Source organism: Populus nigra, chromosome 10 (genome assembly GCF_951802175.1).
Source record: "Populus nigra chromosome 10, ddPopNigr1.1, whole genome shotgun sequence".
Classification (NCBI taxonomy): Eukaryota; Viridiplantae; Streptophyta; class Magnoliopsida; order Malpighiales; family Salicaceae; genus Populus; species Populus nigra.
The window spans coordinates 15,590,062-15,617,226 of NC_084861.1; the positions used below are offsets into that span (position 1 = coordinate 15,590,062).

Below are 27,165 nucleotides of genomic sequence, written 5' to 3' on the forward strand. Positions count from 1 at the left end.
ACTATAAAGAATCTCTACACATTTAGACGTTATTCTCAAATTGGGTACCCATAGAATTTTCAGAAAGAATTATTTGGGGGAGTTCACTAGTTTCGCTGTAATATGATAAGAAGTTCTTTTTTTTGTTTTCAAATATGATTTTATCTGAGAATAAAATAAAAAGAAACATTAAAAAGAATTATTATATAACCAACCTGCGGGTGCAAATTCTTTACTTACATGTCATTTGGTATTATGAAATTATAAATACATGATCAAAATAAGTTTTCAAAACAAATAGGAGTGTTACATTTTCCAAACAATTGATTTTATTTTTTGTTATAAAAAAATAGCTTTGTTTTAATACTCAATCCTTACCAGTATGTTGATTCGGGACTCGGGTAACCTAAGACCTTATTTGTTATATGTATCAATAAAAAAAAATTGACCTAATATAATCAGATAAAAAACCCAGGTTAATTAGCAATCCAGTCAATCATGGAAAATTGATCAAAATTTATTGATTTCTTTTTAAAAAGTACTTGTTCTTAAATTATTGTTGTTTTGATTATTTTTGGTCTAAGACTTGTTTGGTCTATCTTTATTTGGGTTTATAAAAAAAGCAGTTCTAAAAACAAATAAATATTGATCAAATGTGGAGGCATTAAATAACGGGGAATGATTCTAAATATCATAATTAAATTATACAGGTTTTCAACTAAGCATTAATTCCTATATACAGCTGGTCATAGTCCATAACATCCGCTGCGTACAATAACAATGTCTTTGATTTTTTTATTATAAAAAAAAATATCTTTGATTTCTTACAAATACATATTAACCAGCTGTCATATCTAAGCCAAATCAGGCTCTCTCTCTGTTTTTTTTTCCAACCTAGCCGGTTTAGGTTTTAAATTAGCTGTAGCTCGGGCTAAACTTTTAAATTAACTATATATCTTGAGTTGACCTGCCGGGCGTTTCAAGTCTTAAAACATTACTAAAAACAAGTAATTAATCAAGTATGGAGGCATTATTTAACAGGGAATTATTTTAAATCATATCTAAATTTCATTATTTTTCAACTAATCATTAATATTCAATTAATTATTAGATCTGGTCATATAACATCCGTTGCATACTATAACAGCAGTGTCTTTGATTTTTTCCTAAGAGTACATTATTTAATTTAAAACATATTTTAATATTTTATTCGCAACCAAGTTTGTTTACACGTCCCCAAAATAGGTAATAATTACATAATCAATTTTATGACATAGGCAAAATTAGTCCCGGTTATTGAGTCCATGGAAAGAAGCGCTCAAGCCCAGGAACAAGGAGCACAAGGTGTCGTTTTTTCTTCTTCTTCTCTTACCAGTGAACAAAACACGAATAGGACAACCCATGAACGAATTTTCTTGATTATTAATTTATACTTGACGGACTAAATGAATGAAACAATTTGAGAAAACAAATAACACATCGTTATGTCTGCACACTTGATCGAGACAATCTTCAAGGAAAAAAAGAAAGGAACAACTAGTTGTTGACAGCACTGCAAATCCTCCTTATCTGCCCGGCAGATCCAGTGAGAAGACCTATATCTCCCATTTTGATCATGGCTGATCCAAAATCTGATTTGAATCTTGCAGGGTTCCTGCTGTATTCAGAGACAATGCTGTCCGTGGAGCCTCCATTGAAAAGCACTTGATCTGATTGAAGGAGACCCTTGTTTTGCATCAGATTCTTGAAGTAATTGTTGTCGAAAGAATTGGGAGTGACCAAATCGAGCGGGGCTAAGGTTGCGTCGCTGCCAACACGTGGACAGCGCCTCCTGCGGGTGCTAGCGAATCCGGCATCGATATTGCTGTGATTGTATATCCTTTCACGGAAAGTGAAGCACTGAGCTTGTCCGAGAGTATGTGAACCTGACAAGGCAACCATGTCCCTTGCAGTAAGGCCTTTCTTTTGGAAGCGAGAAATAAGACTCTCTAGGCTTTCAAAGAAGGCAGGTAACTCTGCGTTGGCTAAAGTTCGACTTGCTGTAGTTGAATCTCTTCTTCCAAGCTTCACCGCGTAAGATGGGCCACCCACCTGAGACATTTTTTTCATAAGAATCATAAACAACAAGTCCTGGTTTTGCAGCTTGCAATACCAACAGCAATAAAGAGATGGATTTATATATACTCACATAAGCAGACGCATCTCTCGCTGCAACAGCAATGATATCTGCACATGATACTACTCCGGGACAGATCTTCTCAACTTCAGTTTTTGCTTTGTCTATTACATTATAACCTCTAGCAGAGTTAAGGTTGCCGAGGGCAGTCTTTTCACTCTGGATAGAGGGAGTCTCGTCCAGTAAGATGGAGGCATCACATCCCTGCAAAACCAAGGAACAACTCATAAGTACACTGGCTCCAAGATAATACATAATCAGAGAGGAGCAGTGTGGCTGCCAAAAGTAGTTGCAAAAGTACCTGGACAAAGCAATCGTGAAAGTGTAAGCGGATGAGAGACGCAGCCATTCGCCTGTCGCTCGCAATTGCACTTCTGATAGCAGTTCGGATCGCGCTAAGCGCATTAGGACAGGAGCTGTCGTAAAATGCAGGGGAGAGTTGTGCCTGGCATGCTGTGTTCAGCAAGAACAGCATGAACATGAAAGAAGCTGCTGCTCCTGCTTTTGCTGCCATTTCTTTGAGTCGTCTAAGTGCAAGACTAATTTTTACTCTCACAAAATTAATCTATAGCTTTTGCAAATTAATCCAGTTGATTAACACAAGCTGTTATCAAATATAGAATTGAGAGAAGGGATAGAAGATGAAGAAGAATGCATGGGAGCTCATCCTTTTATAGAAGGATGATGAAGCACACTCGTAACGCGTTCGATTTTTTAATCACTGCATGCCATCATTAGGTAACCCCGCTTTGTTCTTACCAATTCAACTAGAGAATCATTCTATCCTTCAATTCTATATTAAAAAATCCCTTTTTTCTGCACCCAACGCTGCCTTTTCTGGCGGTGAATATAATATGGGACGACGATGTGCTCCATGGAAACATCCTTGTTTTCAAGTACGTTGGTCAACTGTCTTATTCAGTCCTTTATGAGGGATATGCGTTGATTTTGTACGTACAACACATACTTTTTCAATCATGAGACAATTAGAAAATTCAAAGACAAGCATTGACGAATTCTATAGGGATAATCTAAAGAGATGATTACCCCTTCAATTTTCAGAAAGATTTATTTGTGAGAGCTCACTGGTTTCGTAGTGGTAAGAAGACAAATCTTTGTTTTCTTAAAGAAAATATGATTTTATCTATGATGATAAAATAAAGTGACATTAAATAGAATTATTCTACTCTTACATGTCATTTGGTATTATGAAATTATAAAGAGGTGATCGAAATAAGTTTTCAAAACAAACAGGAGCGTTACATTTGTAAAACAATTGATTGTATTTGTTGTTATAAAAAATAGCATTGGTAGGTTAACCCGAGATTCAAGTGATTTGACATCTTGTCCGAGATGATTTCTAACAAAAATAAAAAGTTAATTGATTTAATATGACCTGGTCAAAAACTCAGATTAACCAACGACCCAATCAATCACCGGAAAATTTGGTCAAAATTTATTGATTCTTTTTATTTTTTTATATTTTTTAAAATTAACATTGTTTTAATATTTATTTTTAAAAAAATTGGATCAATCTTGTCAAGCTTAACCTGTGTTCTAATAAGATTTGTTCCGGGTCAACCTTAGATCGGGTTTTAAAGGTAAAAAAAATAGCAGTTCTAAAAACAAATAATTGATCAAACGTGGAGGCTGGGAATGATTCTAAATCATAATTAAATTATATAAGTTTTCAACCAAGCATTAATTTCTATATGGATGTGGTCATAGTCCATATTTTTCAAATTAATACATCGAAGGAACCGGTAAGCATACTAACTAACCAGCTGTAATATATGCATCGATTTCAAGTGGCAAGTTTTCCTTTCTGGACTGCATGGTGGCATTTTAATAATGGATTTCTATAATCTTTTCAGTTAAAAAAACAAAGAAGATATGCATCACCAATGAAGGAGCAAAAAGCGTAGGATTTTAGTGGAGTGGAAGTCAAAGAGATTCTTTTCAGATGTGATTTAGGGGGGAAAAAGGCTTTGGCTGATATAAATCGCTTTCTGACTCTGACTTTTCAACGCGGCATAAATAATAAAATAATGATGCTTGTTTTGATGGACAAACGGACAATTGCGACGAAGCACAAATTCCTGCTTCTGGCTATCCATATTTCGTTACTATCTAAAGTTATAATTTAGTAAAAGACCGCAGCTGTGAGCAACTAATTGCTCTAAAAAAAAATACCAAAGCAGCCTCATTAGATTACTATTCCATAGGATTTCATGCAGACAAAATAATTAATTAATGGGTCTGGACAAGAAGTGTAAGAAAAAAGTTAATGAATGGCATGGAGGCATCAAATTAGAAAAGTTTCAACGCGTTCTGGCCTTACAGTTCTTACCTAGACAAATCTTGATTAATGTGCTTGATCAGCGTCTATAAATAGATGAGCTCCCATGCATTCTTCTCCATCTTCTATCTCAATTCTCTCAGTCATCCAACAGCTTTGGTAACAGCACTTGCAGACTTAGCTATACATTTAGCGCGCTAAAAACTTTAGTTTCTCCAACTCAAAACATATAAAATGGCATCAAAAGCAGGAGCAGCAGCTTCTTTCATGTTCATGCTGTTCTTGCTGAACATAGCATGCCAGGCACAACTCTCCCCTGCATTTTACGACAGCTCCTGTCCTAATGCGCTTAGCGCGATCCGAACGGCAATCAGAAGTGCAATTGCGAGCGACAGGAGAATGGCTGCGTCTCTCATCCGCTTACACTTTCACGATTGCTTTGTCCAGGTACTTTTGCAACTACTTTTGGCAGCCACACTGCTCCTCTCTGATTATGTATTATCTTGGAGCCAGTGTACTTATGAGTTGTTCCTTGGTTTTGCAGGGATGTGATGCCTCCATCTTACTGGACGAGACTCCCTCTATCCAGAGTGAAAAGACTGCCCTCGGCAACCTTAACTCTGCTAGAGGTTATAATGTAATAGACAAAGCAAAAACTGAAGTTGAGAAGATCTGTCCCGGAGTAGTATCATGTGCAGATATCATTGCTGTTGCAGCGAGAGATGCGTCTGCTTATGTGAGTATATATAAATCCATCTCTTTATTGCTGTTGGTATTGCAAGCTGCAAAACCATGGACTTGTTGTTTATGATTCTTATGAAAAAATGTCTCAGGTGGGTGGCCCATCTTACGCGGTGAAGCTTGGAAGAAGAGATTCAACTACAGCAAGTCGAACTTTAGCCAACTCAGAGTTACCTGCCTTCTTCGAAAGCCTGGAGAGTCTTATTTCTCGCTTCCAAAAGAAAGGCCTCACTGCAAGGGACATGGTTGCCTTGTCAGGTTCACATACTCTCGGACAAGCTCAATGCTTCACTTTCCGTGAAAGGATATACAATCACAGCAATATCGATGCCGGATTCGCTAGCACCCGCAGGAGGCGTTGTCCACGTGTTGGCAGCGACGCAACCTTAGCCCCGCTCGATTTGGTCACTCCCAATTCTTTCGACAACAGTTACTTCAAGAATCTGATGCAAAACAAGGGTCTCCTTCAATCTGATCAAGTGCTTTTCAATGGAGGCTCCACGGACAGCATTGTCTCTGAATACAGCAGGAACCCTGCAAGATTCAGAGTTGATTTTGGATCTGCCATGATCAAAATGGGAGATATAGGTCTTCTCACTGGATCTTCCGGGCAGATAAGGAGGATTTGCAGTGCTGTCAACTAGTTTTTCCTTTCTTAATTTTTTTGCTTGAAGATTCTCTCGGATCAAGTGTGCAGACATAACGATGTGTTATTTGTTTTCTCAAATTGTTTCATTCATTTAGTCCGTCAAGTATAAATTAATAATCAAGAAAATTCGTTCATGGGTTGTCCTATTCGTGTTTTGTTCACTGGTCGTCTTACCCCTTGATCAACCACACCCTGTGCTCCCTGTTCTTGGGCTTGATCAGCTCCTTTCCATGGACTCACTCATCGGGACTAATTTTACCTCTATTATTGAATTGGTTACTCAAATATAATTAAATTAATAAAACGTTCAAATATGATTTAAGTTGAATAATGGAATGATTGTTTTAGAAAGACAGGTGATCTAATTTGAGAGATTTTTTTTAATTAGATTTGGTTATTTTTGCAAACATGGATGAGCTCATGGAGTTGATGAATGTGCTTAATTTATGATTTTTCAAATTATTTGGTCTAACAAGTAAACCTCTTGTTAGTTTTGACTATAAGATCTTCTTATAATTTTATATATATAACTTTTGTTTTTCTTGCTAGTTTGTCATTAATGTTATGAAACTAGCACCGATTAATATTAAATCCTTGACAATTATAAAAAAAAAATTACTAAATTGCTTGGAACATGCATTCATCAACTCGAATCACACACCTGCTTACAAAACCTTATAAAAAGCAAAACTCTCAATCTTACAAGATATATAGCCACCCGAACATCTCCAACTTGATTATTGGCCAAACGTAGGAAAACACTGCGAGCTGAAGTACAAACGTGGACAACACAAAAAAAGCAAACATTGTGACCAACTTGCCAAAGTCACACAGTTGACATCTTCTCTTGTTGGGAAAACTAGGGACAATTAACCGGATCAATTCATTGAAATACAATTCACAATTCACAAGTCCCAATTCTTTTTCCCTCTTTGTGCAGTAAAAAACAGAATCAAACAATGAACAAATATAATGCAACAATCACACAAATCAACGCCAAGATTTTTACGTGGAAAACCCGATGAGGGAAAAACCACGGGACCGGAGTCCACCTAAAAACTTCCACTATCACAAATAATGGGTTCACAATAGTTCTTTCTCAGATTCAACTAAGGGCTACAACATATATATCATCAAGAACAACTTATTCTCGGATTACAACAAAATTAAAGAGAGTAATGTTAGAGAAAAGCTCACAACACTGACAGCCCTGTTTTCTGTCAAAACGACCAGCTTCCACACCACCAATCGTCAATCCAACCGTTCAGAATGAAGAGTAACGTGTCTAAAAGCTGCTGTCCAAATCTCAACCTGATCCAACGGTGAACGAACTGGAAATCGAAGAAAGAAGACCAAGGTTGTCAAAAACGCTTTTTTGACACGACACGAAAATATAATATAAACTCGACTCGTAAACTCGAATTGTAAAATCGTAAAATCGGAAGTAAAATTTTTAAACTAAAAATCGTAAAATCGCAAGTAAAATATTTTAAACAATACAAATATCCAAACATCTTAAAATACATAATTCAAATAAAAGTAAAATCAACAATACAAATATCCAAACATCTTAAAATACATAATTCAAATAAAAATTCATACATGTCCATAGTATTTCAATAACTAAAAGTTAACACACTTAAAACAAACAGTCTGTAGGTGTGTCATGTAAACTAAACACACCCTCATTGCCTTTGTCTTCCTCATTATTCCTAAAACAGTCATCAAAATCATTACCATCTAAAGGATTATTACTACTACTACTAGTACCAGCACCGATATTAGGAACATTAGTGCTACTACTAGTACCAGGACCAACACCAATATTGTCAACAATATTTAACTCCAAGCTCCTTGAATTATCTGGATTGACATCATTCTGAATCTCTAAATCATCTTCAGTTCCATGACACTCCATCCCAACATCATTAAGATTTTCTTCATCATCACTTTCATCTTCTTTACCGTTTTTCCTTCATGTTGCACTATCAATGACACTAAGCAAATCAAAGTTGGATGAACCATCATGTTTCTCTCCCTCGGTTATCCAATCATCATCAGATGAGAGATGATCAAAAACTTCACCAAAATCATTAGCTTGCTTTTTGACTTGGTTATCATTTAATTTCAGATTGCATATTACAAATACCAAGTCATTCATTTTTTTCTGGTGCAAATGATTTCTTCGTTTTGTATGAACCTATGTAAGCAATTCAAATTAATACCATATAAGATTCTTATAAAATATAAAAACATTAAAAAGAAAAAGGAAAAAACTTACCATCTCAAATGCACTCCAGTTTCGCTCGCATCCAGATGAACTACAAGTCAAGCTTAGAACTCGAATTGCAAATTTTTGTAGCTCTGGACATTCATCCCCATAAGAATCCCACCATTTAGCTGGAGTCTTTTTATCCCTTGTTATCCTGGCAGCCTCAATACCGAACAACCCACTTGCATCCTTGAATGAATCAAGTTGCAAGTCAATTTTACACCTTTCACTTGCGTCGGGCATCATTCTTTCTAAGCATTGATATAATCCAATTTTAAAGTTGGCATTAAATTTAAAATTAGAATTATAATGATAATGAGGATTCAAATAATATGCTGCTGCATGTAAAGGTCTGTGAAGTTGAAGTTCCCATCTTGCATCAATGATATTCCATATAGGCATATAACTACAAAATAAAAATAAGAATATTATCATCAACATTACATGACCTAGCTGGTAAACATTATAATCAACTGATAGTAGTAAATAAATAATTATCAAGATATATAATCAATACCTTTTTTTCACAGAACCAAAATTCACTTGTATCTTCTCTTTTGCTTGATCCATTGCTTCATATATAAAACCCATAGCTGGTTTCTCATCTGAATCAACTAATCGAAGAACTTTTATCAGAGGATATGCTGCCTTAATACATGTAGTAACATCATGCCAAAACTTGTTGTCCAAAACACAACTTTGAATTCGCTTCCCTTCTTCTGTTTTTGAAAACCTACATGACCTCCATTGGATGGAAGTAAACATTGTCATCAACTGTATCTTACAATCACTCAAACATCCAAGAGTTAAGTATGCAGTAGCAAATCTAGTGGTAGCAGGCCTAATCAAATCCTTTCCTTTTGTAAAGTGTCTGAGCATGGAAATGAGAATAGTTCTTGAATATATGTATAAGGTGATTCTCCTCCCATTAGCAATAGTTACTTTATGGACCTCTAGTTTCTTCTCAAAATCTTCCAATATCAAGTCAATACAATGGGCAGCACATGGTGTCCAAAACAATCTTTTTCTTTTTCCCATCAATAATTGCCCCTGCTGCCTTATAATTTGCAGCATTGTCAATGACTACTTGCACCATATTTTCCTCTCCAATCCTCTCCACAATAGCATCCAACATCTAAAAAAAAAATAATGAATGAAGAAACAAAAATAAAACAGCAATCTTATTAATGAAACACAACATCAACAAGCAAGTTTCCTTATATATATATATAAGCATATGAATACATTCAAAACACCTAGGTGTCTGCGCACAGGAGGACAAAAAGACTTGCAGACATCAAAGAACACCCAACATCAATAATACTAATTGTTAAAAATTAAATTGGGAGTTTTGATAAATTTTCAATTAAACATGCATAATTTCCATCAATCACTCTCTTCTAGACACAAGAATTGCCAGCATTGGTTAGGTTGAATAAAAGCATTCAATTTATGAACCGTAACCCTAAAAATAAATTTGGGGGTTTTCATAAATTTTCACTTAAACGTGCATAATTAGGATATCAATCATGGTAAAAACATTTCATAAACCTTATATTATTGAATCAATAGCCTAAAACCATTATTCAAAGTATCGGGAAAAAAAATTCTTACATGTGTTCTTCAGTTACAGGTGAGGGAGATGGATCAACACGACAGAATAACACCTGAGATTGAGAAAGTTAGGTTAGAACTGTTTAGTGTAACTTAAATTGCAACAAAGAAAACAAAAACCATAAATTAATTACCTGAGCTATCGAAGAAAACAATGCAAAACCTAACCCGTTTACAGAGAAGGGGTAAAACAGGATGTTCGATGGTGATGATGATGGGTCTGGTGCGATGTTGCCATGGGTCTCTGTTTTTGTTGGTTTGCAGAGAAATATTGAAACTGTTAAGATGAAGGAGAAAAGGATTAAGATGAAGAAAAAAAATAGGGTTGTTGAAGACGAATGCGAAGATGATGAACAGTTTCGGATAAAGAAAGATGAAATCGATGAAGAGAGGGTGATTTTTGAACAGTTAGGAATCGTTGTTATTAGGGACGAAGAAGGATATTGGAAGAGTGGAAGTAAATTAATTTTCAGCGTAATTGGTTTTGTTGGATCTGTGTTTCGGTGTGGGGGGAGAGAGTGAAAATAAACGGTTCGGATTTTATGTAATCAACGGTCTACATAATTTTAGTTATATATTAACATTTTAATTTTTTTTTTTCAATTAGCAACGGAAAATCCGTTGCTAAATTCAACGTAAATTTTGCAACGGATTATCCGTTGCTAAAATCCGTTGCTAATATTAAAAAAATAATATATATGTAATTCGTTGCAAATCCGTTACTGAATTTAGAAACGAAATTATCCGTTGCTAAATTCAGATGCTAATACCCCCTTTTTTAGTAGTGACAGCTATGGAAGGAATCACAAAGATGGCCACATGCATGATCAGAGAAAAAGAAGGAATTGGTTAACCTTCCATTTGTAGAAAAAGACTCAGAAGAAACTACAGCACACAGTCTTGAATGAGAAGTCTCTTGTTTATTCATCACAAACAGCAGGCTTATATAGCCTTTTACAAAGAGATGCAGCAATCAAAATAACAATACACGAGAAACAGAAAACAGCTCCTCCTGGGGAAATAGGAATTGCTAAACAGATTGGAACAATAAACTGTTAACCTCTAACAGTCTATCACCATTAATCAGTGCCAGCGTTTCATTTTTCTGTTGAAGATTCCTGGTCCATATGTGGATACAAAAATCTCCACTAGGAGGGGAAATTGCAACAACATGAAAAAAGTTACAGGGATAGAGGCAAGCAGTACAATTGGAATTATAATTTGCAGTCTCCCATCCAACATAATTACAAGAGCAGAACAGAAGGTTACCATCATGGCTGCAATAGAGAAGAAAAGCATGGAAAGGCCGATAATTAACTTAGTGGGCAAGGATTTAAGGAAATCTTCCTCTGCGTATCGCGACGTAAGAATTCCTAAGAACATCAACACTGATGTTGATGAAGAAAAGAGAGAGACTGCATCCGCTACTATAAATACTGTAAAAGATTTCTCATCTTTAAAAACCGGATAGCCGGTCTCTTGAACGTTGCCGCCGGGAACAGTAAATGCGACAGTAAACATAATTGTAATGATGAGAGCACCCACAACTGTACAAGAAGTTGCTGCTTCTTTCATCCATTGCTCTCCTTTCACTAGCAAGTCCTTATGGTCAGACGTAAATAATTCCCTGGCTGTCTGATTGTTGTTATTACGATGATCCTTGTCTCTAGGATCCACAATGCTTTCCACTTCCTGCATCAAGATTTTTGAATTCGAGTGAAATTAATTCTTTTTGGATAACAATGAAAATGTGTAAATGGGTAGCCTAAATTCAAATCAATCAGGTCTTAATCAGGTTCAATCATTTTTTTTAAAAGATGTTGAGTGTAGAAAGCTCACCTTGTACCATTGTAGTTCTCTTTGCATCTGTAGAGCTGCACCAGAGATCCGAGCTAGTTGAGAAGGAGGTGATAGTTTTGCTGCCAAATGTAACATTGTATTTCCAGAGCTATCTTCGATGCAAACAAATCGTGCTTTTTCTGCTTCCAGTCCATAGAAAAGGCTGAGCACTTTTTCTTGCCGGTTTGCAATCGAGGACATAAATAGGTGCCTTGAGTTGCCATCTACACTAATCATTAAATGAGGACAAGCTTTAATCACCTCAGTAATAAACTCAACCATGCCATTCTCTATAGCTTTGTGGAATGCTCCGTGTAGAGCTGCCTTGAGGTATTCCTCATAATCCAGAGTTGATATAAACTCACACGTACACCGTAGAATTTTATCTGAATAAATGTGGATCTTCTTCAAATCATATATTTGCTTGATTCCTGGATCAGCCATTAAAGAGTGATCAGATAAAACCATGATAATGATGATAGAAATCAAGAGATGTCAGATATATTTTGCTTACCTAAGAATGCGAGGAGTTTTATTGCAAACCCACGCAATTTGCTTAACACTGAAAAGTTGGACAAAAACAAGTTAGAGAAATTATCACAAGCAGCATACATGTATACTAATCAAGCTTGCATGTATTAAGTTTTCAATGCAATGATATTTTTTTTTTAATGAGATTTATCGGATTTGGGATTGAATAAAGGATCGGATACTTGGATTAGGGTTCAAAAAAGTCTATATTTTTGGAAAATAGAAATAAATATATCAAGAAACTGTCCAAAGTTTTTACAATCTTGAAGGGCCATGCAGCCCAATTGGACTTGTATACTTATGTCCTGTGCTTGCCATACCCCTTTAAAGGAGAGGGAGCAAAAACAGAGAGCGATTGGTGCAAATACCTTGGAGGATAATGTTCTTCGACTCACTTACGCTTTGATCAGGCATATTAACACGAACATTGTCATCAGTTGTAGCAATTGATTGCATGGGAATACCTGCCATGATTTTAGAATCAAGTCAATCTTAGTGAATATAACTCGAAGTTTACCTAACATAACTTATGAAAAAAATGATTTTTTAACATGAATCATAATTTTAAAAGTTTTTTTTTTAATTTATAGATCATTTATAAAGAAATAAGTTCAAATAACTTTATTTGAACTCTCACGACTTGTATACATATGTCCTGTGCTTGCCCTACCCCTTTAAAGGAGAGGGAACAAAAACAGAGAGCGATTGGTGCAAATACCTTCTTGAAGGATAATGTTCTCCGACTCACTTAGGCTTTGATCAGGCATATTAATACGAACATTGTCATCAGTTGTAGCAATTGATTGCATGGGAATACCTGCCATCATTTTAGAATGCAAGTCAATCTTAGTGAATATAACTTCAAGTTTGCCTATCATAACTTATGAAAAAAAATGTTTGATAAAAATAATTTAAAGTAATTATTTTAAAGAATAGATATATTATAAGTTGAAATTCATAAATTAAAGTTTAATTTTTTCCTAAACTTTATATGACATTAAAATTTTGACTCAGTTTTATAATAAATTTTGATTTAAACAAAAAATCATTTCTAAATAAATATTTTACAATTTTTCTACGGGTCTAAAATTAAAAAACAACTCATATCAATTTACAAAAATTATATCAAATAGAACCTTCCGCTTTTCTTTCTTTGTGACGGTGTGATAATCTCCAAAAACATATACGTAAAAAAGATTGGCAGAGGAAATGAAGAGAAATGGGAGGAGGAAAAATCGAAGGAAGAGATACTAACATGAATAGATCCATTGCTGCCAAAATGCAAGTCGACTTGCACTTGGGAATATTTGAGGCATCTTAGACAAAGAAATCAAAACGTTCGACTTCAGAACTAATTCATCCGTTCTAGTAGCAGAACGTGGGATGCGAAGCAGAAAATCAAAAGCAATATCTGGGATTGCAATAGCAAAAAGAAACAGCAAAAGAAGCAACAAGAAAGATGAGGTTTTACTGTTTTGAAATGTTAATCAATTACAAGTCATTTTGTTTCGTATCAACTTATTATTGCAATAATTTCCCATCTTACCTGATTTTTCTTCCCTTTTCTATTATTTAAAAGAAGAACAAATAATAATTAAAAATTCACATGAAATTGACAAAATGATTTTAAGTTAAAAACAAAAGGATTATTCATATATTTCTTAAAACCATAGTAATTAATTATTTTTATTAAATTACAGGAAATAAATAATAATTTACTCAAAAGGGAAAATTTATGGAAAAAAAATAGACAAAAAAGGGAAAATGAGTAATTAATGGGTAAAGTCTCTTACCAAGCAGTTGAGAACCAATAGCAGTACTTAGGAAGCGAGATCCTTGGTCGACATTGCCTCGACAAAGAAATTCAATTGGAGTAACAGAGTATAGATAAAGAACCATATCCTTGTGACTTCCTACAGATGCCTCAACAAGTGGGATCTTTTGAAATCGATTTGCGAAGGTAACCAAGTTTTTGTTCTTGCTCACCAAACATTCTGCCATCCTTCTTATTCCAACAATGGCAGCAATAGAAAGAGCTGTGTTGCTTTGATTATCTAGTATTTCCAATTCTTCTACTGACATCAACTTCACCAACTCCTCCACAACTTTCAGATTTCCAGAAGAAGCTGCTACATGAAGGGCTGTTCCACCATAGGGTTTAATCTGGGCCTTTTTTGCATTTGGGTATTGGCTAAGATAGTTTTTTATGGAATCCCAGTCTCCATTATGGGCATGCTTGTACAGGGTTAGCAAGGAAGCATTCATTTCATTGCTCACCGCTCCTGCCAAGTTTTTTTTCTCTCCTGTGTTAACATCAAGAGATTGAAGTGATTGTAAATCTAACAAAGGAAGAGAATGAGATCATGGTATACCTGGACCTTGTGACTCTGCTTCAACAGATTGCTCTGCTTCAACAGATTGCTCATCATCTTCTGATGGCTCTGCTTCAACAGATTGCTCTGCTTCAACAGATTGCTCTGCTTCAACAGATTGCTCATCATCTTCTGATGGCTCTGCTTCAACAGATTGCTCTGCTTCAACAGATTGCTCTGCTTCAACAGATTGCTCTTTGTGGCTTGGTGAATGTTGTTGCTGCAAATTGGCTAGAGTATCCCAGGCAACTTTGGCTGAAGTGATGCTTCTAATGTTGGAAAGTATGTATGGCGCACAAGAAATTTGAATTGCATGTAAAGCTGCAGCATTCTTTTTTCTCAACGCCTTAGAGTCACCTTCTTGATTATCAGTAGGCTTAGAGTCGACTTCTTGAAGACCAGTCGGCTCAATAAAATCCCAAAGGTCTTGAGCTAACATGTAGCTTTTCATGCAGGCACTCCAATCATCATAGTTATCATCTCTTAGGACTTCAACAACAATTGAAGATGGGGAAATGTTTGTTGTCGCCATGTTAGAATCTGTGTACAATGGGGGGGTAAGAATCAGAGAAACTACTGGTGCCAAGATCTATTGAGCCAAAGTTTGTGGGAAGGGCTTCGACATTGGTGAGTAAAGAAATGATGTTATATGTTCTTTGACTAATCTATGAGTATCATCAGGGTTAGCCTCACATCTGGTTTTTTTTTTTTTTGGGTCATTTGTTTTATTCTTTTATTGTTGAGTCAGGGTTTAATTCACCGGGGCAATTTTCTTGATTCGTAAAATTAAAAAAAAAAAAAAAACCTGTCTTTAAAGGTGAACCCACGTCAAGATGCAAGAAGAGTTGACTTGCATGTTCGGGGTAGTTGTGTGACTTGTGTCTATGACTTCCCTTTTAAACCGTACATGACCCAGCGTTGAATTTAGTGGCTGGCTAGGGTCACAGTTGTCGGACACGGATGACTTCAAGTTAATTTTTTTAAAATATTTTTTTAAAAAAATATTTTTTTTATTATTAATTTAATAGATTTAATCAGGTGGATAAAATAATTAAAACGCACTTGAGTGAATTGAAAGATGCATAACATAATTTAATTTTAATTGAAAGGTGCATAACATAATTTAATTAGAAATTCAGTCCGATAAAGTTTTCAATCTCAGATTTTTCTAGTTTATGCTATTATTGTCTCTAGAGAGTGTAATTATAATTGTTTTTTAAAATATTTTTTATATAAAAATGTATTAAAATAATAATTTTTTATTTTTTAACAATTATTTTTGATATTAGTGTATTAAAATGATCTAAAAATTCAAAAAAATATATTTTAAAATAAATAAAAATAAAAAAAATTAATTTTTTTTAATCACTTTTAAAACATAAAACTATGGCAAGAGATGGCTTTACCCACCAAAAATTGAGAAGTTTCCAAAATGACTCCCAGTAAAAACTTCTACGTATTTTTACAGAATCCCCAAACTCAAAAAAACAATTATGCCTCCGATTTCACCTCCCACTTTGCTAAGTCTGGATCCATCCCTGCATGATCCACACATAACAGTAGAGTCCACAAGTTGTTCCACCAAAGCAGAAAGGGATAAGCCCATACTTTCTGTGTTCTAAATAAATACAAAATATTGCTGGAAAAGAGAATAGAAATTCCTTGCTTCCTGTCTTAAGGTCCTACCTTAGATCATCTTATTGCATAGAAGAAAAAAGAAAGATCCAGGGAAGTACTTACATGGTGTGGTAGCAGCTCACAGTGCTACTTATAATTCCCTTACTTCGCTCTCTCAAGCTTGACAGGACTGCTGAGAATGTCTGAGCGATGGCAAAAACTTGAGTAACGGTATGTTGCTTGATGCTAATTATATAGTTAGCCTCAAAGCTGACAAACTTCCCTTCTCTTTAAACATATGGCAAGGGGTTGCTTCTTCCTTTCCCTCCGATATAGAAGGGTCTTTTTTTTATTATTATAGTCTGGTCTTTGTTTATTCTCCCATTTAGGCCCTAGAAAACTGCACCAGCTAATTAAATCAAATATTTCGCTTTTCCCTTCCTTTTCCTTTTCTTTTTTGGTACAAAAGGATAAAGCAAAAGCAGCTAACGCCGTATTTTAATTTGGAGCAAGTGCCTTTTTTTTTTTTTTAATTATAGATGTTCGGGTTAGTTTGCGTGTATTTTAATTAATTCTCAAAGTCTTGAAGTTACCTATTATATAAGCTTTTAATGATTCTGAGATTATAACACTTAAACTAATAATCTCTAAAGAACAAATTCAAAACAAAAATCCAACAAAAAAAAAAAGTACTTACATGGTGTGGTAGCAGCTCCCAATGCTACTTATAATTCCCTTACTTCTTTCTCTTAGACTTTACATGTGGGATAGTTTAATTACAGAGGTGGAGTGTGGTTTAGCTTTTTTTTTTGGAAGTGAAGATAAAAAGGTATAAAAATTTGATAGCAAATTGCAAATATTTAGATAGCCTATCTGCGTTAGGAGCTTCTTTTTTTTTTTCCATTTTGCTTTGGAAAGGTTTTGCACCTTCAAAAATCGACATGTTCATGTGGCTCCTGTTTAATAGTAATCTCAATACGAGTTTTTTTAACTGAGAGGGGGATTATAAATTATAAAGATGCTTTTTGTTTTGTGATGAGAAGATTGAGACTATTAATTATTTGTTTCATCATTGTACTAGTATTTGGAATTTTTTTTTTGGGTAAATTCATGCATTGGTTCGAATGTTTAAATTGTCTATCTAGGGATCCTAATTAGAATCTTTAGGAATGGTTCAAGCTGGTCAGAAACAACTTTCAGCGTAGGGTTCTTAATCTTCTTTGCAAAGGCTTTTATTGGTCTATTCGGTTAACTCGCAATCAGCTCATTTTCGAGTCCAATATTCCTTACTGGGATATGATTTTTTATCTTATCTTACATTGTTTGGCTTTGTAGTTAAAATTCTCAATTAGAAATTTCAGTTATACAAGATATAATCTAGTTAGAAATCCTGAATATATCCTAAACTAGAGTACTAATTAGTTTAGTCTTTTGTTTGTTTGCTTGCTCCTCCTTTTTTTAGATGGCCTCTTGTAAACCTTCTTTTTATTCTGTCATCATCTTTTTAATAGTGATGTTTTAAATATTAATTGTGCTCGATTACTATAGAAGGGTCTTTTTTTTTATTATTGTAGTCTGGTCTTTGTTTATTCCCCTATTTAGGCCTTAGAAACCTGCACCAGCTAATTAAATCAAGTATTTCGCTTTTCCCTTCTTTTCCCTTCTTTTCCCGTTTCTTTTTGGTACAAAAGGATAAAAGCAAAAGCAGCTAACTCCGTCTTTTAATTTGGAGCAAGTGCCAGCAGCATCACCAAGCCTTCTTTCTTTTCTTCTTCTTCTTCTTCTTCTTCTTCTTCTTTTATATATATTAAAATAAAAACAAAGACCTTTTTGTTCAGATGAGCTCTTTTCCTATTGATGCAATTTTCCCTCCTCGTTGAGATTTTCATTTCCGCGTATGTACCGGGCATCTTCAACAGGAAAATAAAGCTTTGGTACTGAATACATTTCGTCTCGCAAATTACAATGCAAGACATGTTGATCCTTTTGAACATTTATCAAGAGAATATTCAAGCATTTTTTCATAAGAATCATAAATCACAAGTCCTCGTTTTGCAGCTTGCAATACTAACATAAGCGGAAGCATTTCTGGCTGCAACAGCAATGATATCTGCACAAGACACTACTCTAGGACAGATCTTCTCAACTTCAGTGTTTTTCATTATAACCTCTAGCAGAGTTATGATTGCCGAGGGCAGTCTTCTCACTCTAGTAAGATCGAGGCATCACAACGGTGCAAAACCAATGATTAACTCATAAGTAGTACACTGGCTCCAAGATAATACATAATCAGAGAGGAGAAATGTGGCTGCCAAAATTGGTTGCAAAAAGTACCTGGACAAAGCAATCGTGAAAGTGTAAGCGGATGAGAGACGCGGCCATTCTCCTGTCGCTCGCAATTGCACTTCTGAGAGCTGTCGTAAAATTTAGGGAGAGTTGTGCTTGGCATGCTATGTTCAGCAAGAACAGCATGAACATGAAAGAAGCTGCTGCTCCTGCTTTTGTTGCCATTTCTTTGAGTTGTCTCAAGTGCAAGACTAGGAAGTAAATCTGTAAAACCTTTTTTGCTCCCCTGCCTTCCATGTAGTCCTCGACCTTCCATACTGTCACGACCCGAATCCCGGATCCATGACCGGCAATGCAGGAGTAGTGTCGAAAGAACACCTCACCTACACTAAGTCTCAAAACAAACATATCAAAAGAACAACTTATTCAAAAATACACAGCATTCATAATCTTAAAAAATATTATATTATTCAAAAATGATGAAATCAAAAGATAGTTTAAAACTCCTCATCAGTAATTAAAACAAAAACAATAATTCATAATACTCATTACATTATCAAATCCAAACTTAATTAAAACAAGGTAATAGTGGAACGTCTAAGACATCGAATCAAAACTAAAAGGAAAGCCTCACAAAAGAAGCAAGGCATACCGACCAAAACTGAAGAAGCAGGAATACTCAACAAAGTCCACCTACTAATAGAAACTAAGAACCTGAAATAATATTAAGAATGAGAGGTGAGTTTAACCAACTCAGTGAGGGAATAATATTTAATATACATTTTAGATATTTTAGATATTAATAGTTTGCAAGATGAGTTATCTTGATATACATATACATATACATACTAAACATATTATCATAACGTAGTGGAATACATGTCAGAGATCAGATGACACACAAAGGTGACCAGATGACACCCGAAGGTGACCACTATGGGATGATCAATCGCCACAGGCCGATGCCTCTCTCACCAGCTAGGTATACAGAATACTATGTGCACATAAGCTAACTACTCTCCGTTAGCATGGAGTTACTGACAAGTCCTATATCAAGGCATAATAGATATTCGTAGAATCATCAAAGAAACGTATATCATATCAAATAGAATTTAGTTCGACAGATTGCGAGTGCAAATTCAAGAATAAATGAATACTCGGAAAATAAAGCAATATATATAAATATTCAAGAAATTTACTGGTTGTACTCATTGTGTAATCAAAATACATATTTATTTATATTATATGCATATTAAAGATTATCCCACTCACCCGGAAAATATAGAACTAAAAGGAATGTCAGATGAAAGACCCGAAATCCTATTGAGGATCGTTAGGAGAACCTATAACAATATATGAAATATACTAAAAAATAACTCAAACAAAAGATCCCAATGCATAAAATAAAACCAGGTTTAGTCTCCTAAGTTTATGGACTAAAACGACAATTTTCCAAAACAGGGACCAAAACGTAATTTTACCAAAATTGGAGGACCAATCTGGAAATACATAACCATACTGAATATTCGCCCATAAACCATCCTAAATTCTGTCTAGAACATACCAGGGACCGAATTGTAATTTTCATAAAGTTCAGGGACTAAATTGTAAATTCCTAAAATTGAGGGACCAAACTAAAAATATTCCAAATTAATTATCAAACTGAGATTCATCATCCTTAATATCATAATAACACTGTCCAGAATCTCAAAATACATTTAGGGGTCAAATTATAATTTTTCAAAGTTTAGGGACTAAACTGTAATTTTCATAAATCAAGGACCAAAATAAAATTTGGTCATCTTCAACCTCAAGACCATTCTGTCCAGATTTTATAGCAAGGTAAAATTGAATTTCTTAACCCATAAAAATTAATTTAAACAAATTAACTCATAAATCTTTATTTTCAACAACATACTAATTAATCACCTAACATTAAACCCTTAATAATCATAAATCAATCTTAACAATATAAACCTTCAATCCTTATAAACCCTAATCTCTTCTTTAATCATTCCATAAATAAGCTATAATCGAAAGTAATATAAAAGAGAACCACTTACTTGCTACTTCCACCTTTCTTGAACCAAAAACTCAAGATAAAAAACTAAACTCTTTGGTTTGAGGAGGGGAGGGTCACGACGGCTACAGGAATTAGAAGAGAGGAAAGAAATTCTCTTGCAACTCTTTCTTAAATACCTAGGTTAACTTAGGTTGGATTTAGGCTGACTTGATCTTAAGTTTGAGCCAAAAGTCTGGGTCTTACACAAAAGTCTGGATCTTACACTCCAGGAGAGCAAGTAACATCACAAAGATTGGAATTGCCTGAAAAGAACTGTGTTGAAATCCCAAACCTTTGCTCCTACAATTGTGAACAAGAGTAACATTCTCATTTCCTCTTCAATGATCTAAGAGATCAATTGATTTTTCCTTTTAGAGTCGGATTGTTGTGATGGTTTCCTTGGATTTGCTCTTTTATCCAAAGCTTTGAATCAAGGATTACTACTCTTAATGAATTTATGAAGGCTATATTTACATCAGAACCAAAAACACTAAAAAAACAAATAAATTTGGAAAGTTAAAAAGGTTGCTAATCACTGAACTTTAGGGTTTGAAATTTCAGAAATTGGAGGGACATAATATATACTTATAATTTGAAAGCCATGGGGACTACAATGAACATTGCTCCTAAAGTTAAAAAAGGCCATCCATTTCCTCTTATTATCACTTTAGTCCCTGTATTTTAACTTCATCCTTTCCTGGCAAATTAACCTAAATTGGCCTATAATTTAGTACTATAAGGGAGAAAAGAACATTGTAAATAGCGACTTTGTAATGTTTTGTGAAGGGATTCACGGTACATTTTGTATAATGAATTCTCTACACATTTTAGAATTTTTTAAAATAGATAGATGGGTCACCTATTGATCTTATACACCTACAAATCCAAAGCCTTTATAATTTAAACTTAATTTACTTTTCTTTTTTCAAAAAAGAAATTATTAAGAAAAGTTGTCTTTTACACCAACAAATGCAAATGGATGGGCCACTTGTTAATCTCTTACATATATAACCAATTGATTAAAGCTACTTTCTTCTCTTTTCTTTCTTGAAAAAGAAGAGCTTTGCTTTTTCATGGCATCTATCTAAAAAGCTAAATCGTGAATCATGTGTTTGAAGATTAGTGGAAAGAAAGAAGAAGCTCTGCCTTTTCGTATCATTTACGTGTTACAGTGTTGGCAAGTGAAACTCGAATGCTAAATTATTCAAACTTTTGTCCTTTTTATAGTGCCTTGTTATATGTTTTCTCAAATTGTCAAGTCTTTTATGTTGTGAAGAATAACATTGTCAATCAAGGAATATTTCTCATATGAGTTACGTTTCCTTGAGTTTAATTAAGCCCAGAATCATTAACATAATGGCAGGAACATAAAAAAGGAGAAAAAGAGACGGATAAACAGTAAAGGGATCGTTGTACAAAAAGATAGGCCACAACTTAGCGATACAGATTCTACATCGATTAGGAGTCTAAGATTTAAATCACTAATGAACACAAGATTCAACCTTACGTGCATAATCTCTACATAGCTTCAAGGCAAATGTAATGATACTCTTCGTGAGCAAAACCATAATCACATGAGGTCCATAAAGTTAAATTCTAGCTGATCGTTCAAGAATTTTGGCTCAAGTACACGAAACGGAGAGAACGTCCCCTGCATTGAAAAACAAATATGTTCAGTACCAAAGCTTCATTTTCCTGTTGAAGATACCTGGTCCATATGTGGATATGAAAATCTCAACAAGGAGAGGAAATTGCAGCAATATAAAAAGGGTTACAGGAATTCCAGCAAGCAAGGAAACAGGAATGACAGCTCCCAATCTTCCATCCATCACAATACTCAGAGCAGCGCAAAAGGCAACCATCATGGCTGCAACAGAGATGAAAAGCGTGGAGAGGCCAATAACCAACTTTGTAGGCAATGATTTAAGGAAATCATTCTCGGAATAACATGACGTGAGGATTCCTAGAAACATCAACACTGATGTAGATGATGCAAAGAGAGAAATTGCGTCGGATATTATAAAAATCAGAAATGATTTTTCATGTAAAAACACTGGAAATCCAGTATCTTGGTTAACGCCAGGAACAGTAAAGGCTGCAGTGAACATAACTGTAATGATAAGAGCACCTACAACTGTTGATGAAGTTGCCACCTGCTTCATCCATTTCTCCCCATCTGCCATCAATTTTTAATGGCTCTTGGTAAACAATTGGCCAGGTGTTTCACCATTTTGAGTGCAATACGTTTTAGCCCTAGGATTCACAATGCTTTCCACCTCCTACAATATTGAATCCAAACCACTGAGCTATGAAATAATAGAGAAATAATGTTCTAGTATTGACCAGTTCATAAGAAAGACTACAATGTTTTTCAGGCACAGCAACTATAAACCCCGTATCAGTCAGATTAGCGTAACAAAAAGTTGATGCTTGAGAAACTTACTCTGTACCATTGTATTTCTCTCTGCATTTGAAGAGCTGCACCTGAGATTCGAGCCAACTGAGTAGAAGGTGATAACTCTCCTGCGCAGTGTAGCATAGTATTATCAAAATAATCTGTCACAGAAAGGAAATTTCCGTTCCTTCCTTCAAGCCCATAAAAAAGGCTAAAAATCTTCTCTTGTCTGTGTGCAATTGAAGACATAAAGATAATTCTGCCATTCTTGTTGAGAGTGTGCATTAGATTAGAACAAACTTTAACCATCTCGACAATCATCTCAACTATACCATTCTTAATAGCATTGTTAAATGCTCTGAATAACCCCCATTCATCGTATTTTTTGAAATCCAATGTTGATATATGTTCAACCATTCGATGTAGAAGTTCAACAGAGTAGATATGATTCAGCTTCACATCATATATTTGCTTTATGCCTGGGTGAGGAAAGAATTATCAGATTAATAACATGATACTAGTGATGATAACAACAAAAATCATCCAGTTATGTGTATAGCCACATAAAATATCTAGGAATTTGAGGAGCTTTATAACTTCTTTCTGCGGTCTACTCGAAGCTGCAAAAGAAAAATTAATCTTGCATTAGATAGCCCCTATACCAATGTGTATGCCTTTCAATGAAAAAGCTTTCATGAGTTGTGAACTTATTTCACACACACACACACACACACACACAAAATGAACTTATTATATAATTATCCAAAAATGATGCAAATTTCATCTCCATAAGTATTCCACAAACAACAAATTCCTCCTGAATTTTCAAACATGCGACTAGTGTGGAGGAAGAGGCTCTGAGGATGAAAATCAGAGAAAGTAATACTAACAGGAATAGATCCAACATTGCCAAAATGCAAGTCGACTTCCACTAGGGAATCTATGGGGCAATACAGACAATTGCATCACAGCATTAAGCTTCGAAATCTTATCCAACACGGTAGCCAAACTAGGAAAAAGTTGAAGCAGATCCAAAGCAATATCTGGTATTTTAGCATTTCAAAAGCAACAAACAAGTATCAACAAGAATGTTGGGGCTAATTCATTGTGCTTGCATGAGTTTGTCTCTTACCAAACATTTCGGATGCTATAGAGAATTGGAGGAGAATGATCCATGGTTACCATTGTCCTCACATAGCAGTTCAGCTGGAGTGACAGAGTAAATATAATGGTTCATATCCTTATGATTTCCCAAACAAGACACCACAACTGGGATACGTCCTCCATTCAGAAGGTTAGCCAATGTTTTGTTCTTTATGATCATGCATTTGGCCATCTTTGTGATTCCTTGCATAGCAGCATAAGAAAGTGCTGAGCAACCATGTTCTTCTACTATTTCCAAGTCTTCAGGTGACATTAGCTCTACCAGCTTTTCCACAAGTTTCACATTCCCAGCCACAATCGCTACATGAAGAGCTGTTTCACCAACAGGTGTAATTTTCACATTTTTTGCTTCTGGATGAAGGTCAAGAAATCTTTTTGTGGCTTCCCAATTACCTTCATGGGCATGCTTATATAGTTCACGCCATCTATCGAGTCCTGCAAAAGTCATGCCTTTTCTGTTTGGAAAAAACAGCATTATTTTGCAAGCTGTGCTTGCATCTTAGAGAGGGTAAGAGGAAAAGATGGATGTATTACCCGCGTTCATTCTTGATAATTGTGGTGGTTCAGCTGTTGTTACTTGCAATTTTTGCATATTTGCCAAAGTATCCCAGGCATCTTTTGCTGAATCAATGTTCCTAAGCTTGGAAAGTATATGTGGTGCACAAGAAATTTGAATTGCATGTAAAGCAGCTGCATTCCTTTTACACCAATCCTCTGAGTCAGTTTGAGCCCTTCCTTGAGATCATCAAGAGCCTTGGATTCAGCTTTAGCAACTTGATCACCAGGAACCTTCTTACAGACATTTTGATCACCTCCTTGATTAGCAGGAGACTAAGAATCAACTTTAGCAACATCTTGATTATCAGATGTATCAGTATCTGCTCGAGTACCTTCTTGATGATCAGAAGCTTGCGAGTCATCTTCTTTAGCAGTATCTCCGCTATCAGGAGCTTCAGAGTGCTCTACTTGATCAAGAACTTTCTTAGAATCAGTGCCTTGTTGATCATCGGCAGCTGTAGAATCGGCATTAGCAACTTCTTGATTATCAGAAGTTTGACAACTGGCTTTAGCAATTTCTTCACTATCAGAAGCCTTAGAACCTGCCCAAGCACCTTCTTGGTTATCAAAAGCCTTAGTGTCAGCTTCAGGATCCTTTTCGTTAGGAGTTCTAATAGTTGCTGGTTCAACAATATCCCACAGACCTTGAGCTAGCATGCAACTTTTGATGCAAGATCTCCAATTCTCGTAGTTATCATCTCTGAGGACTTCAACAACAATGCACTTGGAAAAATGTATGTTGCCATGCTTAAAAAAAGCTGTGTACAAAGACAATTATAGCTTATCAAGATCTATACAAGTCGTCATAATTATGTGGGAATATATAGAGAGAGGAAATGGAGTTAATTGATTTCATCAGTCACTATTTAGAAGAGAAAGAGGAATTTTAGAGTGTCGGTTTTAAAAATGATTAATTATATTTTATTTTATTTTTAATGGTTAGGATGAACATGAACTTAATTGAAAACCAACCAGAAAAGGAGCAAATTTTTTGGTGGTAACATTTTAGATCTTTATTAAGAAAAAAGAATCATTATCTTTGTTAGGAAAAAGAAAAAAGAAAAAGAACCATAATCTTTGTTAGGAAAAAAGGGAAAGAAAAAGAGATGGATCCATTCTCTTTGTTAGGAAAAGAGAAAAAGGAAAAAAAACATTATGCCATGACCACTTTAGAAAATAAAAACAAATAAAGAGATGGATCCCAGCTGGCTTGTTATTAAAAGACAAATTCTACATGTTTTTAATGAATTTAGCAATTTTTTTCTCATTTTGCAGTTCGATTGTACTTTTTAAATCAATTTTCATGCATCAAATTTTAGCATCTCAACCAAAAAAAAATAGTATTAGAACATCTTCAGGAAGATGCTATTTTGAAGAGCCAAATCAGATAAAAATAGCTTTTCAATAGTGTGAATATGGTTTTTTTTTCCTTCTGTGCACTTTAATAGTAAAAAATCATTTCGAAGAGCCAAATATATTCATCGACCATCTCCAAGTGCTAAGGGTATTTCTTTTCGTTCACTTCCAGACGGCAAGACCAAGTCTTTGGCATGTATTCATTGAGAAACATACTTGTCAAGAACTGAAATAACAGCTTCAAATTCAGTAACTTGTTCCTTCATGTCCTCAATTTGCTGCTCAAAAAGCAATATGAGCATTTTAACTATGGATATCAAAAAGGGCTAGCAAAGCGTGTGAGCAGTGCACGCCTGAAAACACAAAGGCCCATTTCTCTCAAAAATTCGATCAAACACCTAGTGTGAAAGCTACCTAGACAAACAACCAAAACAATTCTCACTGAACCCAGACACAACTCTAGAAAACAACAAAGAAAACAAATCCAAGGGCACCTCCACACACAGTCAACCAAAATAGCAGTCCCAAAAATCTTCATCGGGAAAGCAAAAGAGGCAGTCCAAGTTCTTGAAGAGATACATGATTTAAAGAAGCAACCAAGAGAAATTGAGCACCATCGAGAGGAAAACATCAAAGAAGCCAGGGGGGGAAGCAGGGAAAAAAGAATGTGCAGACCTGTGGGAAAATGAGGTTTCTGGTGAAAGCTAATGTCACCAACAATGAACCCAGCCAACCACCCTCTCAATAGCAGGAAGCCAAAGCTCTGAAGGAACAAACTGGAAAAGAGAGAAACGAACAGAAATCAAAGCTATAATCAAAATGGAACAAGAAATCACAAAATCAAATGTATTGGAAGCAGTTCAGAAAAGATGAGCACTTGAATTGAAGCTAGGGCAAGGCTTTGGGACAATTAATTGACGAGCACCTCCCAGTTGACAATCGAAACAACAAAGAAAATTTGATAGATTTCAATTAATTGAGAAGCTAGGATTTTGGGAAGGCTTCCTTTTCTTCTCTTTTCCCGTTCTTCTTCGGTTTTTGTAGTTTCGTGTCATGCGACCTTAAAAATTCATAATTTGTGGGGGGAAAAAATAGATTTCATGCATCTTGTTTTTTAACGGAAAGAAGTATTCTTTCAGGAGTTGTTATATGATAAATAAAAACTTTAATTAATTAATAAAGATTTTATAATATGGATCTGTGACATAAAAAAAATTATTATTTTTTAAATGTTTTAATTAAGATAAGTTAAATT

General features: G+C 35.0%; 4 protein-coding genes and 1 pseudogene across 6 annotated transcripts in view; 1 reads left to right on the forward strand and 4 right to left on the reverse strand.

Moving 5' to 3' along the window:
• The window catches only part of LOC133705647 (uncharacterized), a 63,909-nt gene that overhangs the window by 29,729 nt on the left and 7,015 nt on the right, over positions 1–27,165 (reverse strand). The window lies entirely within an intron of this gene.
• LOC133704898 (lignin-forming anionic peroxidase-like) lies at positions 1,382–2,843 on the reverse strand. Its single transcript, XM_062129954.1, has 3 exons — positions 2,457–2,843; positions 2,168–2,359; positions 1,382–2,070 (listed from the first exon to the last, which is right to left on the reverse strand). Exons 1-3 carry the CDS (start codon positions 2,667–2,669, stop codon positions 1,516–1,518), a joined length of 960 nt encoding a protein of 319 aa, XP_061985938.1. The 5' UTR covers positions 2,670–2,843; the 3' UTR covers positions 1,382–1,515.
• Positions 4,547–5,978, forward strand: LOC133704899 (lignin-forming anionic peroxidase-like). The gene is made up of 3 exons (XM_062129955.1): positions 4,547–4,901; positions 4,999–5,190; positions 5,288–5,978. Exons 1-3 carry the CDS (start codon positions 4,689–4,691, stop codon positions 5,837–5,839), a joined length of 957 nt encoding a protein of 318 aa, XP_061985939.1. The 5' UTR covers positions 4,547–4,688; the 3' UTR covers positions 5,840–5,978.
• LOC133705646 (uncharacterized) lies at positions 10,631–16,430 on the reverse strand. 3 transcript variants are annotated; one of them, XM_062130960.1, is made up of 9 exons: positions 16,213–16,429; positions 14,473–15,012; positions 13,894–14,403; positions 13,356–13,511; positions 12,819–12,917; positions 12,469–12,564; positions 12,084–12,131; positions 11,570–12,000; positions 10,631–11,422 (listed from the first exon to the last, which is right to left on the reverse strand). In XM_062130960.1, exons 2-9 carry the CDS (start codon positions 15,002–15,004, stop codon positions 10,814–10,816), a joined length of 2,481 nt encoding a protein of 826 aa, XP_061986944.1. In that variant the 5' UTR covers positions 15,005–15,012; positions 16,213–16,429; the 3' UTR covers positions 10,631–10,813. The 3 variants fall into 3 exon arrangements, with proteins under 3 accessions (XP_061986944.1, XP_061986945.1, XP_061986946.1); XM_062130961.1 differs by having other exon boundaries at positions 13,894–14,382; positions 16,213–16,428; XM_062130962.1 differs by lacking the exon at positions 13,356–13,511 and having other exon boundaries at positions 16,213–16,430.
• LOC133706005 (uncharacterized) lies at positions 21,830–27,003 on the reverse strand (annotated as a pseudogene).

Excerpts from the sequence above, each read along its gene's own strand:
- LOC133704898 (XM_062129954.1), bottom strand. The coding sequence starts at position 2,669 with ATGGCAGCAAAAGCAGGAGCAGCAGCTTCTTTCATGTTCATGCTGTTC. Across the intron at positions 2,360-2,456 it reads TTCACGATTGCTTTGTCCAG|GGATGTGATGCCTCCATCTT; the intron begins GTACTTTTGCAA and ends TTGGTTTTGCAG. Across the intron at positions 2,071-2,167 it reads CGAGAGATGCGTCTGCTTAT|GTGGGTGGCCCATCTTACGC; the intron begins GTGAGTATATAT and ends AAAATGTCTCAG.
- LOC133704899 (XM_062129955.1), top strand. The coding sequence starts at position 4,689 with ATGGCATCAAAAGCAGGAGCAGCAGCTTCTTTCATGTTCATGCTGTTC. Across the intron at positions 4,902-4,998 it reads TTCACGATTGCTTTGTCCAG|GGATGTGATGCCTCCATCTT; the intron begins GTACTTTTGCAA and ends TTGGTTTTGCAG. Across the intron at positions 5,191-5,287 it reads CGAGAGATGCGTCTGCTTAT|GTGGGTGGCCCATCTTACGC; the intron begins GTGAGTATATAT and ends AAAATGTCTCAG.
- LOC133705646 (XM_062130960.1), bottom strand. The coding sequence starts at position 15,004 with ATGGCGACAACAAACATTTCCCCATCTTCAATTGTTGTTGAAGTCCTA. Across the intron at positions 12,918-13,355 it reads GCAGCAATGGATCTATTCAT|GTATTCCCATGCAATCAATT; the intron begins GTTAGTATCTCT and ends AAATGATGGCAG. Across the intron at positions 12,132-12,468 it reads GAAGAACATTATCCTCCAAG|TGTTAAGCAAATTGCGTGGG; the intron begins GTATTTGCACCA and ends CCAACTTTTCAG.